General features: G+C 40.1%; 1 protein-coding gene across 1 annotated transcript in view; it reads right to left on the reverse strand.

Annotated features, from left to right (window-relative positions):
* Positions 1–4,245: 4,245 nt before the first annotated feature.
* The window catches only part of FHL5 (four and a half LIM domains 5), a 20,540-nt gene continuing 11,208 nt past the window's right edge, over positions 4,246–13,577 (reverse strand). The window contains exons 2-6 of the mRNA XM_009077170.1: positions 10,796–10,966; positions 10,019–10,193; positions 8,189–8,358; positions 5,957–6,143; positions 4,246–4,471 (exon numbers count right to left, since the gene is read on the reverse strand). Coding sequence (XP_009075418.1) covers positions 4,320–4,471; positions 5,957–6,143; positions 8,189–8,358; positions 10,019–10,193; positions 10,796–10,954 — 843 coding nt within the window. The 5' untranslated portion in view covers positions 10,955–10,966 and the 3' untranslated portion in view covers positions 4,246–4,319. The remainder of the gene's footprint in view (positions 4,472–5,956; positions 6,144–8,188; positions 8,359–10,018; positions 10,194–10,795; positions 10,967–13,577) is intronic.

Consider the following 13,577-nt stretch of genomic DNA (forward strand, 5'->3'; position numbering starts at 1 on the left):
ATAGGTTTGAATCCCATCCAACTTTGTTCCTTTACAGAAATGATCTCTCAGTTTCCACTTCACAGTCATTTAACATTATTTTTATTCAGCTACTGATATCTGTCATTGAATAAAAGTCACTGTGGTTTTGTTTGTCTTCCTGAAACACAATACACTGCTCTACATCCATTCTATTGAATCAAGTTAGCCAGAGAGGCAATAGCAAACCTGTTGTATTGAATATGTTGCCCAGGGAGGTGGTGGAATCACCATCCCTGGAGGTATTTAAGAGGCATCTGGATCTGGCACTGTGTGATTTAGTTTAGTGGTTTAGGGGTTACAGTGGTAGTGCTAGGTGCATGGTTGCACTTGATGATCTTAAAAGTCTCTTCCAACCCTGATGATGTTACGATTCTATGATTCTGTGAGATTCATAAAAAATTTGACCAGGTGTTGGTCAGTTCAGTGGGGTATACACAGGTACACACACATACACCCTCCCCTGATTTTGTGATGGTCCATGATGTATTTAAAATCACAGGTCAGAAGACCCTGCAAAACCTTCCCCCTCCCCTCCTAATGCTCCTCTGGTTGCACTGAGTCACTGTTAGCATGAGGAAAACCTGGTATATATCCACTGGTAGAGGACAAGAATCAGCTGAACTTGCATGAGACACTGCAGAAAAACTATAATGTGATGTGACACTGGGCTGGTTTGGGCCGGGGCAGAATTAACTTTCTTCACAGTGGCTCATATGGGGCTGTGTTTTGGATTTGTGCAGAACACAGAGTTGATAATGCAGACATGTTTTAGTTATTGCTGAGCAGAGCTCACACAGAGCCAAGGCCTTTGCTGCTTTCCTCACTGCCACACTGGGAAGGGAGTTGGGAGTGAATGGGAGATTGGGAGGAGACACAGCTGGGACAGGTGACCCAACCTGACCAAAGGGATATTCCAAACCATAGCACATCATGCTCACTATATGAAGTGGGAGGGAGAAGGAGGAAGGAGGGACATCTGGAGTGATGGTGTTTGTCTTCCCAAGGAACTGTTCCATGTGGTTGGTCCCTGCTCTCCTGGAGGTGCTGAACACCTCCTGCCCATGGGAAGCAGTGATTTAATTCTTTGTTTTGCTTTGCTTGTGTGTGCAGCTTTTTCTTTACCTATTAAATTGTCTTTATCTCAACCCATGAGTTTTCTAGCTTTTATCCTTCCAATTCTCTCCCCTTTCCTGCTGGTGGGAGAGTGAGCAAGAGGCTGTGTGAGGCTTGGCTGCTGCCTGGGGTTAAACCATGACAGACACTCACTTCACTGATATGGGATGGGCTATGCTCTAGCTCTTCCCCAGGTCAAGACTGTTTTCCCCTGTCACAGTAATTTCTGGGTGATATGTCTCTCTCTACTTATTTAGAGCCATGAACCTTTTGTAATATTTCTTCTCTTCTGTCCAGCTGAGGAGGAGAGTGACAGATCAGCTTTGGTGGACACCTGGTGTCCAGACAGGTTCAGCCACCACAAGAGCATCACTATATCTATATTTAGGCATTGGTAGCTGGTGATAGAGAATAGGAAATAGCAAAATGTTATCGAATATAACTTTTGTTCAAACTATTTATAGCAATCAGATTTATTTCTTGCTATTCTTCTGCAGTGAAAATGCTCAGTTTCAGATTTGGCTGTAGTGTATTTACTGCAGGAGAAATAAATAATTCAGTTGGTATTTCTAAAAATATAATTAACTGATGAATCAGAGAAGAATTTCTTTTTCATAAATGTTAAGGCTACAAGACTGGATTATCATGATCAGTGTGTCTGCCCTGTGACTCCATCACGTCTTAGGAGTCTGCCTGGTAATTCTTGTGTCAGTTTGTAATTAACTAGAAGATTGTTCAGACAAGACTGAACACAGGGCCCAAACCACATCCTTGTACTGTGCTGAATGTCACTTCACAGAACACAAACAAAAAGTACACCCCACAGACAAGCCTGAATATGGTGATTCATCATTTTAATTAAAACTTTTGAGACCATTAACATTTACTAATGTGCTAATATTTTCTGATAACTCAGTGCACATTTTTAGAGCATCATGCATAACTGTGAACCGCTATGTGTGTGTGTGTGTGTATATATATATGGCAATGAAACATATTTTTTTGATGGGAATCTAAGCCTTATCAAGGAGCTGTATCAGCCATGTGAGGTGTGTAAATAGAGAAGGAAACAGCTAGGATAAAATAAAAAGGCATGAACTAATCAATCTCTCGACTGCAATAAAAGCTGCCATGAAAGAATAAACTGAAAAGCAAAAATGAACACCATGTAGAGCAAATGATCAATATTTTATTGACTGGAAAACAGTGCTACGTACTCTTTGGTCAGTCATTGTCCATATTGATTTGATGGCACTGCAGTTCAGCCCTGGCTTAGCTATGCACACGTAGCACTTTTCTCCCTGAAGTAAAGGCTGTTTGCAGTATGAATAAAGGCCACTCAAGTCACTCAAATGACTCTATGCACTTAAGGTCAGAGTCTAAAGAAGAATGACTTAAAGAGGTGCAAGGTAAGGACTCAAACAGTGCTGAATGGTGCAGACTCTGCCATGCTTGACATCTCTGCCCCATTCACCGTGCCCCAGTACATCAACCAGGCCACTGTAACATACAGTATGGGAGAAAGAAGAAGATAAATGTTTGCAGCTCACTCTAAATGACCTTTAGTAATAGATACTTGAGTACTGAAGCTCAGTGAGCAGGTATAACCTTCTCTAAGCCAGCTACCCAGAAAGTAAAATCTTGTCCTAAATTGAGAATTGCCTAGATTGCAATGACAGCATCAGCAGTTCTTGACACAATATTGGAGAATAGATGTGGCACTTGGCAAAATGAATTGGGTATTGGTTCTGGAGAGCTGATAGCCTGCTTTGACAAACAGGCATCTACAAGAAAAGGGATGGACTGTGAATCAAAGGCATAGCAGGGTTGAAATGGTAAGGCCAATAACAGAGCTTCGATCGCTGACACGTGTTTTGAAGGGAGGAAAGTAGAAGGTTGAAGGGACAAAAGTACAAGGTTGACTGGACAAGTATGAGTTGGCTTTTGTGTCTCTAAATACAAATATATATTTTATGTATGTATTTCAATGTGTAATGAAGACAAGGGAGACAAAGTCTTAAGGCACATTAGCTGTGGGAAAATGTACATCAGCACTATTGAATCTTGGGCAACCCTCATCTCTTGCAGTAGCTCAAATTATGGGTTTGTTTGCACTCTATGCCTTAAAAATTAAGGCCAGTGACCCAATTTTCAGAAAGGACCTGTGCCTTAGTGTTTTGGATGTCTAAAGACTGTTTCTGAGGACCAATCACAGTAAGGGGAAGATAACAACTTTTTTCCCCTTTATCTGGCCTTGGAATGGGCCTCTCTGACTCTCTGGCCCTTAGTGTGAAAACACCTGCTCCTCACACTTTCTACCTGCTTTGTCAGTGTCTTTTTTTGCCTGAAGTATGCAAGAATATAATACTTCCAAGTTGTTCTTGTCAATGTTATGATCCAATAGAAAAATGCATGTGGTCACCTTTCCACACCAAGGTCTGCATGAAGGAGACCGAGAAGATGAAACTAAAGGGAGAACTCATCACTGTATACAACTTTCTTGTGAGGGGAAGTGAAGGGGCAAGCACTGACCTCTTCTCCCTGGTGACCAATGGCAGGACCCAAGGGAATGGTCTCAAGTTGCATCAGGGGAGGTTTAGTTTAGATATTAGAAAAAGGTTCTTCACCCAGAGGATGGTTGGGCACTGAACAGCTCCCAGGGCAGTGTCACAGCCCCAAGCCTGACAGAGCTCAAAAACTGTTTGGACAATGCTCTGAGGGACATGGTGTGAAGCTTGTGACTGTCCTGTGCAGGGCCAAGAGTTGGACTCAACTACCCTTAAGAGTCCCTTCCAACTCTGAATATTCTGTGATTCTGCATCTATGAAGCAATACTAATGCCTCATCATTATTCATATGCCATACAGACTTTCCACAATTCTCCTTGGCTCATGGGAGATGAAAGTAAATTTTTAAGCTTCTAACAGCAGAGTGCAGTGTGTTACAAGGAAAACATACTGTAGTTAGGTTTGAAATATATATATGAACCTTTTCTGCATCATTTTCTTGGCCAGTATGGGACCGTTTAAATTTATTTATAAGCAGCTGAGAACTATGATAGCATTAGACTGCTGATTAAAAGTTACTTGAACAGCTAAACAACTTGAGATAATTTTCTTACAACAGAGTAATGAACCAAATTGTTACAGAGTGAGAATAATGCAGCTGTGCAGCTTTTCACAGAGCTATGAAGCAGAGCCACATTCATGGCAAAGGATGTCACCCAGCTGAGTGAGGAATTCCTGGCCCACCAGGGAGACAGAGCATTTTGCACAGTTAAAACATTCTCCATGCCACTGGTGCTCTTCAAATGAGATATATTTGGCACCTCCGAGAGCTGAAAGAGATGATGAAAAAGAAGATGTGAATCCAGTATTTCAGGGCATGGCTCAGAAATGCAACAGATTGATTTCTGATGTGTGATCAGGTTGTCACACAGTGAACAAAAATGAACAAAAATGAGCAAAAATCCATAGTCTGAAAATGCTTTGTTGGCTGAATTGTAAAATAAAACCCTTTAAAATTAAATACAGTGAGAAATATTTTAAGCAAAGCCACCAGTTGCTTGCATATCCCATTATGAGCTCTGAACACAATGGGTTTGTCAGAATGTCCATTCAAGTGTCATTGAATCATAGAATTTTAGGGGTTGGAATGTATCTTACAGATCATCTAGTCCCAACCACCTCCCAGATTTGCAGATCTTCTCAACAAACTCCCATGAAAATTATTTGCAATATGTTGATACACACAGTTTCTATACAACACTGAGTGAAATTTAATGATTTCCACCTTATTTATTGATTTGTTCCACCGAATTTAATGATTTGTTCAAGATGGCACCTTTGGGAAATTACCAGATTGTGAAATTCCAAGCATGAGTATGTGAGATAAAATCTCGAGTTTTGGGGGGATTTGAGTGCATTTGAGGTTTTGGGGTTGGTTTTTGAGGGGGTGGAATTTCCCCCTTTATTTTTTTGCAAAATCCTGCACATTAGATTGGTTATTCACCATTTTCTTTGTCCACTGAAATGTGCAGCATGCACCTCTAACAATCAGGCAGTACTTGTCAACAATTGAGTCCACACATAATCAAATTGCAATGCAAATTACACCAGTAAATGCTCTCAGAAAACTTCAGCTACCATAGACCAGTGACATGTATGTCTAATTATAAGTCATCTAACAACCCAAGGATGCATGGAACAGAGCTGTGCTGAATTTGGCAAGCTTTTCAAATTGATAGGTGTGCCTTACCAGGCAGCAGTCAATCTAGGTCCAGTTTGATCACATTTGCATTTAAAAACAAACCTGAGGAAATTAGAGACATGAGGGACTTGGAATCATAGAATTTTGGGGGTTGGAATGGAACTTAGAGATCATCTAGTCCCAACTCCTCCTGCCCTGGGCAGGGACACCTCCCAGCAGAGCAGGTTGCTCAAGGCTCATCCAACCTGACTTTGAACACTGCCAGGGTTGGGGTATTTACTACCTCCAACCCAACTTGTGTGGAAGAGCCCCCCAAAAATGCCTTTTCCAATATTCTTAAACGTGAATTTTAGTACAGAAAGCACTAAATCAAATAATGGAGGAATTCCTTATGGAACACAAAACAGCTCCTCAACAGTTAGGGAACATGTGTGATCAGTATGTCCTAGCAAGATGCATTATGTGATACAGAGAGTGTCTCCCTGACAGTTAATCTCTTCAGTCTTTCTTTATGATGGGACTATTTCAGTGGTGTTTTCTAAAGTACAGGTCTGCTTTGAGAGGAGACAGATGATTCATCACTCTCTAGTCCCCTCTAGAAGATGAGACTCACCTGTAATAGGTTTCTTGCAAGCAACACACTTCTTAGCATACAATTTGCTGAAACAGTCTACACAGTATGGGTAGTCATCTTTGGAAATAAACCTCTGTTCAGTCAGGTGAGTTTTACACCCAGCACACACAAAGCATTCTTTATGCCATGGTTGGTCATGGTAGGACACTCCTCCAGAAGTTATTACCTAATGTGTTGACAAACAAGGACAGAGCAGTGAAACAAGAGTGGGAATCATGGAGCATTGCCCAATTCTTCATAAGTACTTCCACCTGGTTTCTCTATTCCCATATGCACAAGAGATTGTGGCCACATCAACTGTTTTTCATCTGGATTACCAATATGACTAACTGCAGTTAAACTCAACTTGCTACTGCTTTGTTATTCTCAAGTTGCTATCACAGTATAACCTCATATTTTGCAGTAAACATGTTCGTTTCTTACAATTTTTTTTCTATTATAATACAGACAAAGGTTTAGAATCAGACATACACTCACAAGAGAAATTCTCAGTGCTGGCATTTTGCTGTCTCACAACTGAAACAGTATTTTAAGTAGGAAGAAAGACTATAAAGAAGCAAAAGTGATACAGAAGGGAGATCTACACTGTCAGAAAAAAAGAAAAAATAGTGTTTATCAGTGTAATCAGCTTCTCATTCCCAGCCTCACTCACAGCTCTCCACTGGCTCTTTCTGAGGAAGGAAATTTCCAGTTGTTCTATGGTTGCCATACATGTGGCAAAGAGCTGGTTTCACAGAATTTGTGAGAGACTGTGTAGAGAAGTTTCTATAAAGATGAGCTGTAAGATAGTGTTTCTACTGTAAAGTCATGTGCACAACAGTCAATGAATGAATGAATGAATGAATGAAAATGAATGAAAATGAATGAGTAAATTAATGAATAAAGTTGGAACAGATGGAGGAAAGTTGGAGTAACGTAAGTAAAAATAGTAGTATCATCAAATTTCCCTGGGGAGGAGTTTCAGGGAAATAACGAATAATATTGGGTAATGTCAAGCAATAAAAAGATTTAAACAGTTCCCGATCCCCTTAACTCTCCAGTTTTGGACTACTTCAAAGTGATGTTTGCTTTTCATTGAAATCTAACAATTGCTGGCACAAAATTCAAGGCTTCAGTTTGGCAATTTTAATTACTTTGGGCTCATTTATGGGAACTGATCTAAGGTTAAGAAGTAAAATTGTTGTAGATATTATGTAGGGGGATGATTTACATTCCTAGAAATTTTAAGAAGCCAATCCTGATTGTTTCCCATAGGGGCTACTAACCTCCATTCCACTGAGCATCATTCCTTTATTTACCATGTGATCATTTAATGAAAATTAAAGACTAGATGTAGAGACATAGGAATGTATAAAAGTACTTTCTAAAGTTTAACTGCTGAAGAAAAAACAGGCAGAACATTTTCCTTAAAGTCAAAACTTTTCTTAGAGGTAGAAGGTTACAGGCAACTACAGAAACTAAAAGTTATTTAATGAGGTGAAAAAAAATATTTTTGCTTCCAGAGTGATACAGGTACTAAAGAATAAGTTAAATTCTGCCATAAGAATCAGATTAAAACATTTCCCTAGAGGAGTGTCACACTAGAATAGTGTGATACTTTGTGTGTTTTCCCCAACCAGAGACAATTTTAAAGCATGAGAAAACACGGGAAGGCTGCATTGATTTATCTGTAAAGAAAATCACATTTTAAATCAAACTTTCTGCTACCTGCAGGGGAAGCATCACATAGTGAAGCAGTAGGACTCCTGACTAGTGTTATCGCAGTCGAATGTTACTTGGTCTGGTAATTACCTGAGATATTTCAGGCAAAAAACCAAACAGGAAAGACTGTGAAGACTTTGCTTAGGTGACTTATTATATCTGTGAATATAGCTGAAAAATGATGGAAAGAGAGGCAGGTTTACCAGGGAAAGATCAGAGACTCTCAGGATCAAAAGGTTTTACAAAGCTTTCTATTTAACCTTTGTTAAAAATCACAATCCATAACCAAAGAAACCCAAAGTGTTTGTTTTGGTCAATAAGTTTATTTCAAAAATAATCACTTAGATTAATGGGCAGCAGACACTATCACATTTGGCTTTTGGTGTCCAGTGTCAAAAGGAAGACTCTGCTCTTACTCCTAGTTCACCAGACATTTGATGTGACCCAGCCCTTTCCTCCATGGCCAATATTGCCTCATTAGGGCAATTTCTGCATTGGGTGTTTAATTACCTTTTTGCAAGAGTAGCAATGGTGAGCAAATTGCTTCTCAAAACAGGGCACACAGTAATTCTCGTTGTCTTTGGTGATTAATGGCTTTGTTCCCAATGGTTGCTGGCAATACTGGCAAACAAAACAGGATTCATGCCAGGAACTTCCCTTAAATTCCATTTTACGGGAACCTGCAAAACCCCAAAATGAACAATCCCCCCCGAAATAAGACTGTGAGATAAGTTTTGAGTGTTGGGAGTACACTTTAAACCTTCAGTCTCAGAAATGGATTACTCTAGCAACACTTCCCTTCACTTTAATTGTAGAGCTTCTAAGCATGTACTTGAAATTTAAAGAACACATTCAGGGCTATATAATCACCTGACAAAAGGTTTGCTAAATTGCCTAAGCTGTGATTTTTAGAGTCTGTCCTTATATGAGTCTTTAGGGGTTTCTTCTCTGTGATTATGCTTCAGTTGCTCTGTTTCTCTCAAGCCAGCTCAGTGATAATGTTCAGGTACACAGCACTTTTCTAAATTAAAGATTAATTTGTTGGATATTTAGTACATTTATTATTGTCCTGCATTTTGTCTTCCTTAAACTAAAGTTCCTTCACTTATAAATGCATTATTTATCTTAATCAACTCAAACTAGCAAGTTTTTAGAAGTAAATACTTTTTCTGTGATAAAGAGCATTGCAACTTCTCTTCTTATAGCTCATCATTTGCATCCTGGAACAAGAATTCTTTCTATCATGTCTGACTAGATGCTTTCAATACAGCACAAGGACAGAAAGTTGCTCAATTAAATGTCTGTCTGAGGAGTTTTAGACCTTTTATCATAGAATCATAGACTCAAAGAATCAACCAGGTTGGAAGAGACCTCCAAGATCATCAAGTCCAACCCTACTGTGGTCACTAGCCCATGGCACTAAGTGCCACATCCAGTCTCAGCTTGAAAACCTCCAGGGATGGTGAATCTACCACCTCCCTGGGCAGCACATTCCAATGCCTGAGCACTCTCTCTGCAAAAAATCTCTTCCTAATCTCCAACCTAACCCTCCCCTGGCAGAGCTTGAGTCTGTGCCCTCTTGTCCTGCTGCTGGTTGCCTGGGAGAAGAGACCAACCCCCACCTGACTCCAACCTCCTGTCAGGGAGTTGCAGAGGGTGCTAAGGTCTCCCCTGAGCCTCCTCTTCTCCAGGCTGAACACCCCCAGCTCCCTCAGCCTCTCCTCATGGCACTTGTGCTCCAGTCCCTTCCCCAGCCTCGTTGCTCTGCTCTGGACCTGCTCCAGCCCCTCAATGTCCCTCCTGAGCTGAGGGGCCCAGAACTGAGCAAACCCTTTATAAACATGAGTGTGCCTGTATCCTTTTGAGCAAAATTTCTGATAATGATTTGAAGGCAGATTGTCATATTTTGACAATTTAAATGAAAACTATTTCTGAGTGAAAGAAATGATAGAAAGAACATAAACTCAAGATCTGGCCAATGTGAAAGACAAACATGAAGATGTCTTGTCTAATCTCCTGCTCACAATATATTAGCTTGTCTACCTATGCTCATAGTGATATGTGCTTCCTAAAAACAGCAACAGAATCAAGGACATAACATGAAAGCATTTCACCCTATCTTGAATTCTTAATGTTCTTTATAAGGATTCATATGTCCTGTCAGTGCTAGATCAGTGTCTGCCTCTCTCCTCAGTTCCTAGAGGGTACTGTACACAAAGGAGAAGTAGACACCTCAAAGCTGTTCTGAAAGTCAAGGACCTTGAAGCTTGGTTGTTCAAGCTGGTGGTCATAATTAAAAACACAGTTTCATTTCTCACTGAAGGGTCCCTGTTGTCTTACCAGGCATAATGGTCTTCTGGCAGTGAAAACACTTAGATGAATACTCATCAGAGTAGCATTCAGTACACAGCAAGACCTCATCCTTGGCAGCAAATGGTTTCTCCACCAGGGATCGATTGCACTTGGCACACTTGAAGCACCCTTCATGCCAGTGGAGGCCTTTGTAGGCCAGATCCTTGGAGAAAGAAAATTCATGTTAATGAAAACATTTATTTACAGTGGATTTTTATCCTTCAGCTCCTCCCAGAATTCAAATCCTAAAAGCATAGAATCATCCAGGTTGGAAGAGAACTCTAAGATTATTAAGTCCAGCCATTAACCTGTACTTTGTGGCCTCCTCTGGACTTGCTCCAACAGTTCCATGTCCTTCTTATGTAGAGGACACCAGAACTGTGTGCAGTATTCCAGGTGGAGCCTCACCAGAGCAGAGTAGAGGAGGAGAATCACCTCCCTTGACCTACTGCCCAGGATTCCATTGGCTTTCTGGGCTGCTAGCACACACTGCAGCTCATGGTGAGCATCTCATCCAATCAATTTGATCAATAAATTAATTAATTTATATGTATGTGCAGGTTCTCCTAATCTTTGGTCCCAGAGCTTTGATATTCTGGGCAAATAGCACTGTTTCTCTCTGCAGTGTGTGGATGTACAACAGCTATGCTCTGGTCTCTTCAGCAGCACAGGGATATGCAGAGGATTAGACAGGAAAGAAATTGGATTTGTGTGTAATTTGTGTGTAATTGAACAAAGAACCAGAAGTGAAAGTCACATCTTTACCTTGGAATTGCACTCAATAGGTTGCTTGCACTCTTCACAGGGGTTGGCAAACAGGTTGTCATAACATGCAACACAATAAGCATATTCCTCTCTTAATGCATATTTCCTTCCACGGAGGGACTGCAGGCAGTAATGACAGTCTGTGCGACTGCTGCTCATTCTCTTGGGCTTCTCCACGTGCTCTGGAAAGGTGGAAAAATCAGGTCATTCAGTGGATGATGATTTTCTTGGTCAAATAATAAGAAATGCTGCATTACCTGTGAAAGTTAGGACAAGAATTTCTTGGTCGTGTCCAGCGCTCTGGATTTCTTACTGCTGTGTAGCCTTTAACAACATATACTATGTATTGTATTAGCCACATAATGGGGAACAAGAGGGCAATTTCCAACAGTGCTAACACTGTTTCAGGTCAGATGCTTGAAAATGAAGCCATTTTCACATCCACTACATACCACTGCTGGCATTATGAACATTATGGACTGGATTTTGACTCATGGTTTATCCAGGAATCAAGGAATGGAGATAGAAGCAATAATTCAAAAATCAAACCAAATCAATGAGCTAAAAGGCCAAAGAGAAGGGACTTTGTAGTATATTCCTGACTTTCTCTTGATATTCCTATCTTTCTGCTCATTCCTTCCTTTTTAAAATACCTCCACATCTACCTGACAACACAGAAGGAAGACAAGGAACTCCAAAATATGTGACTTTTTTGCGTTATCCCAACTGCATTGCTAATATTTGATGGCAATGTAAGGTCACACAAATACCCCATTATCCCAACTGCATTGCTGATATTTGGTGGCAATGTAAGGTCACACAAATACCCCTGGATAGCAAGAGTAAAGTACAAAGAGAAATAAACTAAATCCTAAGTCAAACAAAATCATAACACAAAGAAAGTTTCCCTTGTTGTTATTGGAAAAGATTGTCTTCTCTTACATATTTCTTCATTGCTGGGTTCCATGTTGGCTGTACCAAAATAATGTGAGATAGTTTACATTTCTGTGCCAGACAAGTGCAGGAAATACCACAAATCTATTGAGAGCCAGTTGTGTGAATTTCCCATCCTTCAGTTTTTCAGGCTAGAGAGGCTTGGATAGGCTCAAACCTCAGCTGCTTATAGATCTGCAATGCTGAATCTTTTAAGGATTGTGGAGGTGAAGACTTATTTCAGTTTTCTTGTTGCTAGTTGGATCATCAGCACTTTGGTAAAATTGGGTCTTGACTCTTGGAAAGGAAGGAAGAAGAAACCAGAAATTTTGCAGCAAAGCAAACCCAAAAACATCTGCTGAACTCAGACTGTGCTCTTCATTAAACTCACCAGGTGTATCTGCAGCCAGAACCAGCAATCATGAACTTTAGAGGAGTTGAAAACAACTGGGGAAGGTCTCCTAAAATATTTACATATCAATGACTTTGGGCAGCTGAAGTTTTTGCACTTTGAATAACAGTGAAAATCAGTTTATCTCAACCAGAAGCAAAGCTTGAGAGTAAGGAAGAGAAGCATAAGGAGGACAAGATTCAAGGGAAGCTTAACCATGACAAAGTTTACATCTAGTCCACTTAGAATTGACTCACAATTTTTTTTATATACTTACTGCTTGTCTTAGACCCATGGTTCACTTTTAACAGAAGGCATTTAATCTTTTTTGGGGTTTCTGCTTCATAAAATCAAAACCAAAAGGGTTGTTTGAACTATGAGAAAAGAATAATTCCTGCAGGTCTCTACTGAAACCAATGCATAAGGTCAGGCATTTATTAATCTATTCCTGGAGGTGTAGCAGTAAGACATTGGAAAGGGAGCAGAGAGAGAAGCTATCATATTTATTTCAACTAATGACTTGATTGTTTGGCACAAGACATGGAAAACTTGTTGCTCTTGTAAATTGAAAATCTTTAGAGCTAAATTGATTCACTGTATTTCTGACTGTGCTCAGTGTTTGTGCTAGCCAAGACAGGGTATAGTAAGCAAAGAAATTAATCTGTACCTCAGATCAGTGGGAAACATGCTTGTTTAAAAATATTTCAGATGTGCTTTAGGTGATATCCTTGGAATATATATAACAGGGCTTGAATCTGGACTTGCATTTCTTTAAGATCAAACAGAGATTTGACTGTGAAATGGATTAACCCATTTCTAGGAGAAAATTGCATCCTTTGCCTTGTAGATTTTCACAACATAAAAACTAGACAGAGCTCAGTGCATTGAGTACAAAATCACTACACAGTGAGCACCAAAATTGAGCTTAAGCTTTGCACATTTTCTTCTGTATCAGGGAAGAAGTACAAATTTGTGTCTAAGGAGGTAATCAAGGAATGTTTGTGGTTAACTGAGCTCCATATTCAAGGTCATAGGACAGGCTTGAAATTGGGTTTTGGAGGAATTTTTATTCCTTGCTTTTTGTGGGAATTAGTTATGAACTGCCCCTGAAGGTATCCCTGGGTGAACCACCTTTCTGATTTCCTCCTTGCTGAATCAGTGCTCCAGCTTCGAACAGAGTTTCATCTCAGCCTAAAAGTGGCAACAGAAAAATCCTAACAGGGTGTGCATGAAGAATTTATGTTACTTCTAGTGCTTTTTATTGCACAAAGTTCAACAACAAACAGCTTCACATGTCTGCAGAACATCTTTTTTTTTCCACTCTAATGAATGGCAATAAGGTTTTTAAGTTACCAAAAACTCTGCATACCTGTGCTGGTTTGGGCTGAAGTGGAGTAAACTTTCTTCCCAGTGGCTAGTATGGGGCTGTGTTTAGGATTTGTGCAGAGCACAGGGTTG

The sequence above is a fragment of the Acanthisitta chloris genome, unplaced genomic scaffold, assembly GCF_000695815.1.
Source record: "Acanthisitta chloris isolate BGI_N310 unplaced genomic scaffold, ASM69581v1 scaffold18586, whole genome shotgun sequence".
In the NCBI taxonomy this organism is placed as follows: Eukaryota; Metazoa; Chordata; class Aves; order Passeriformes; family Acanthisittidae; genus Acanthisitta; species Acanthisitta chloris.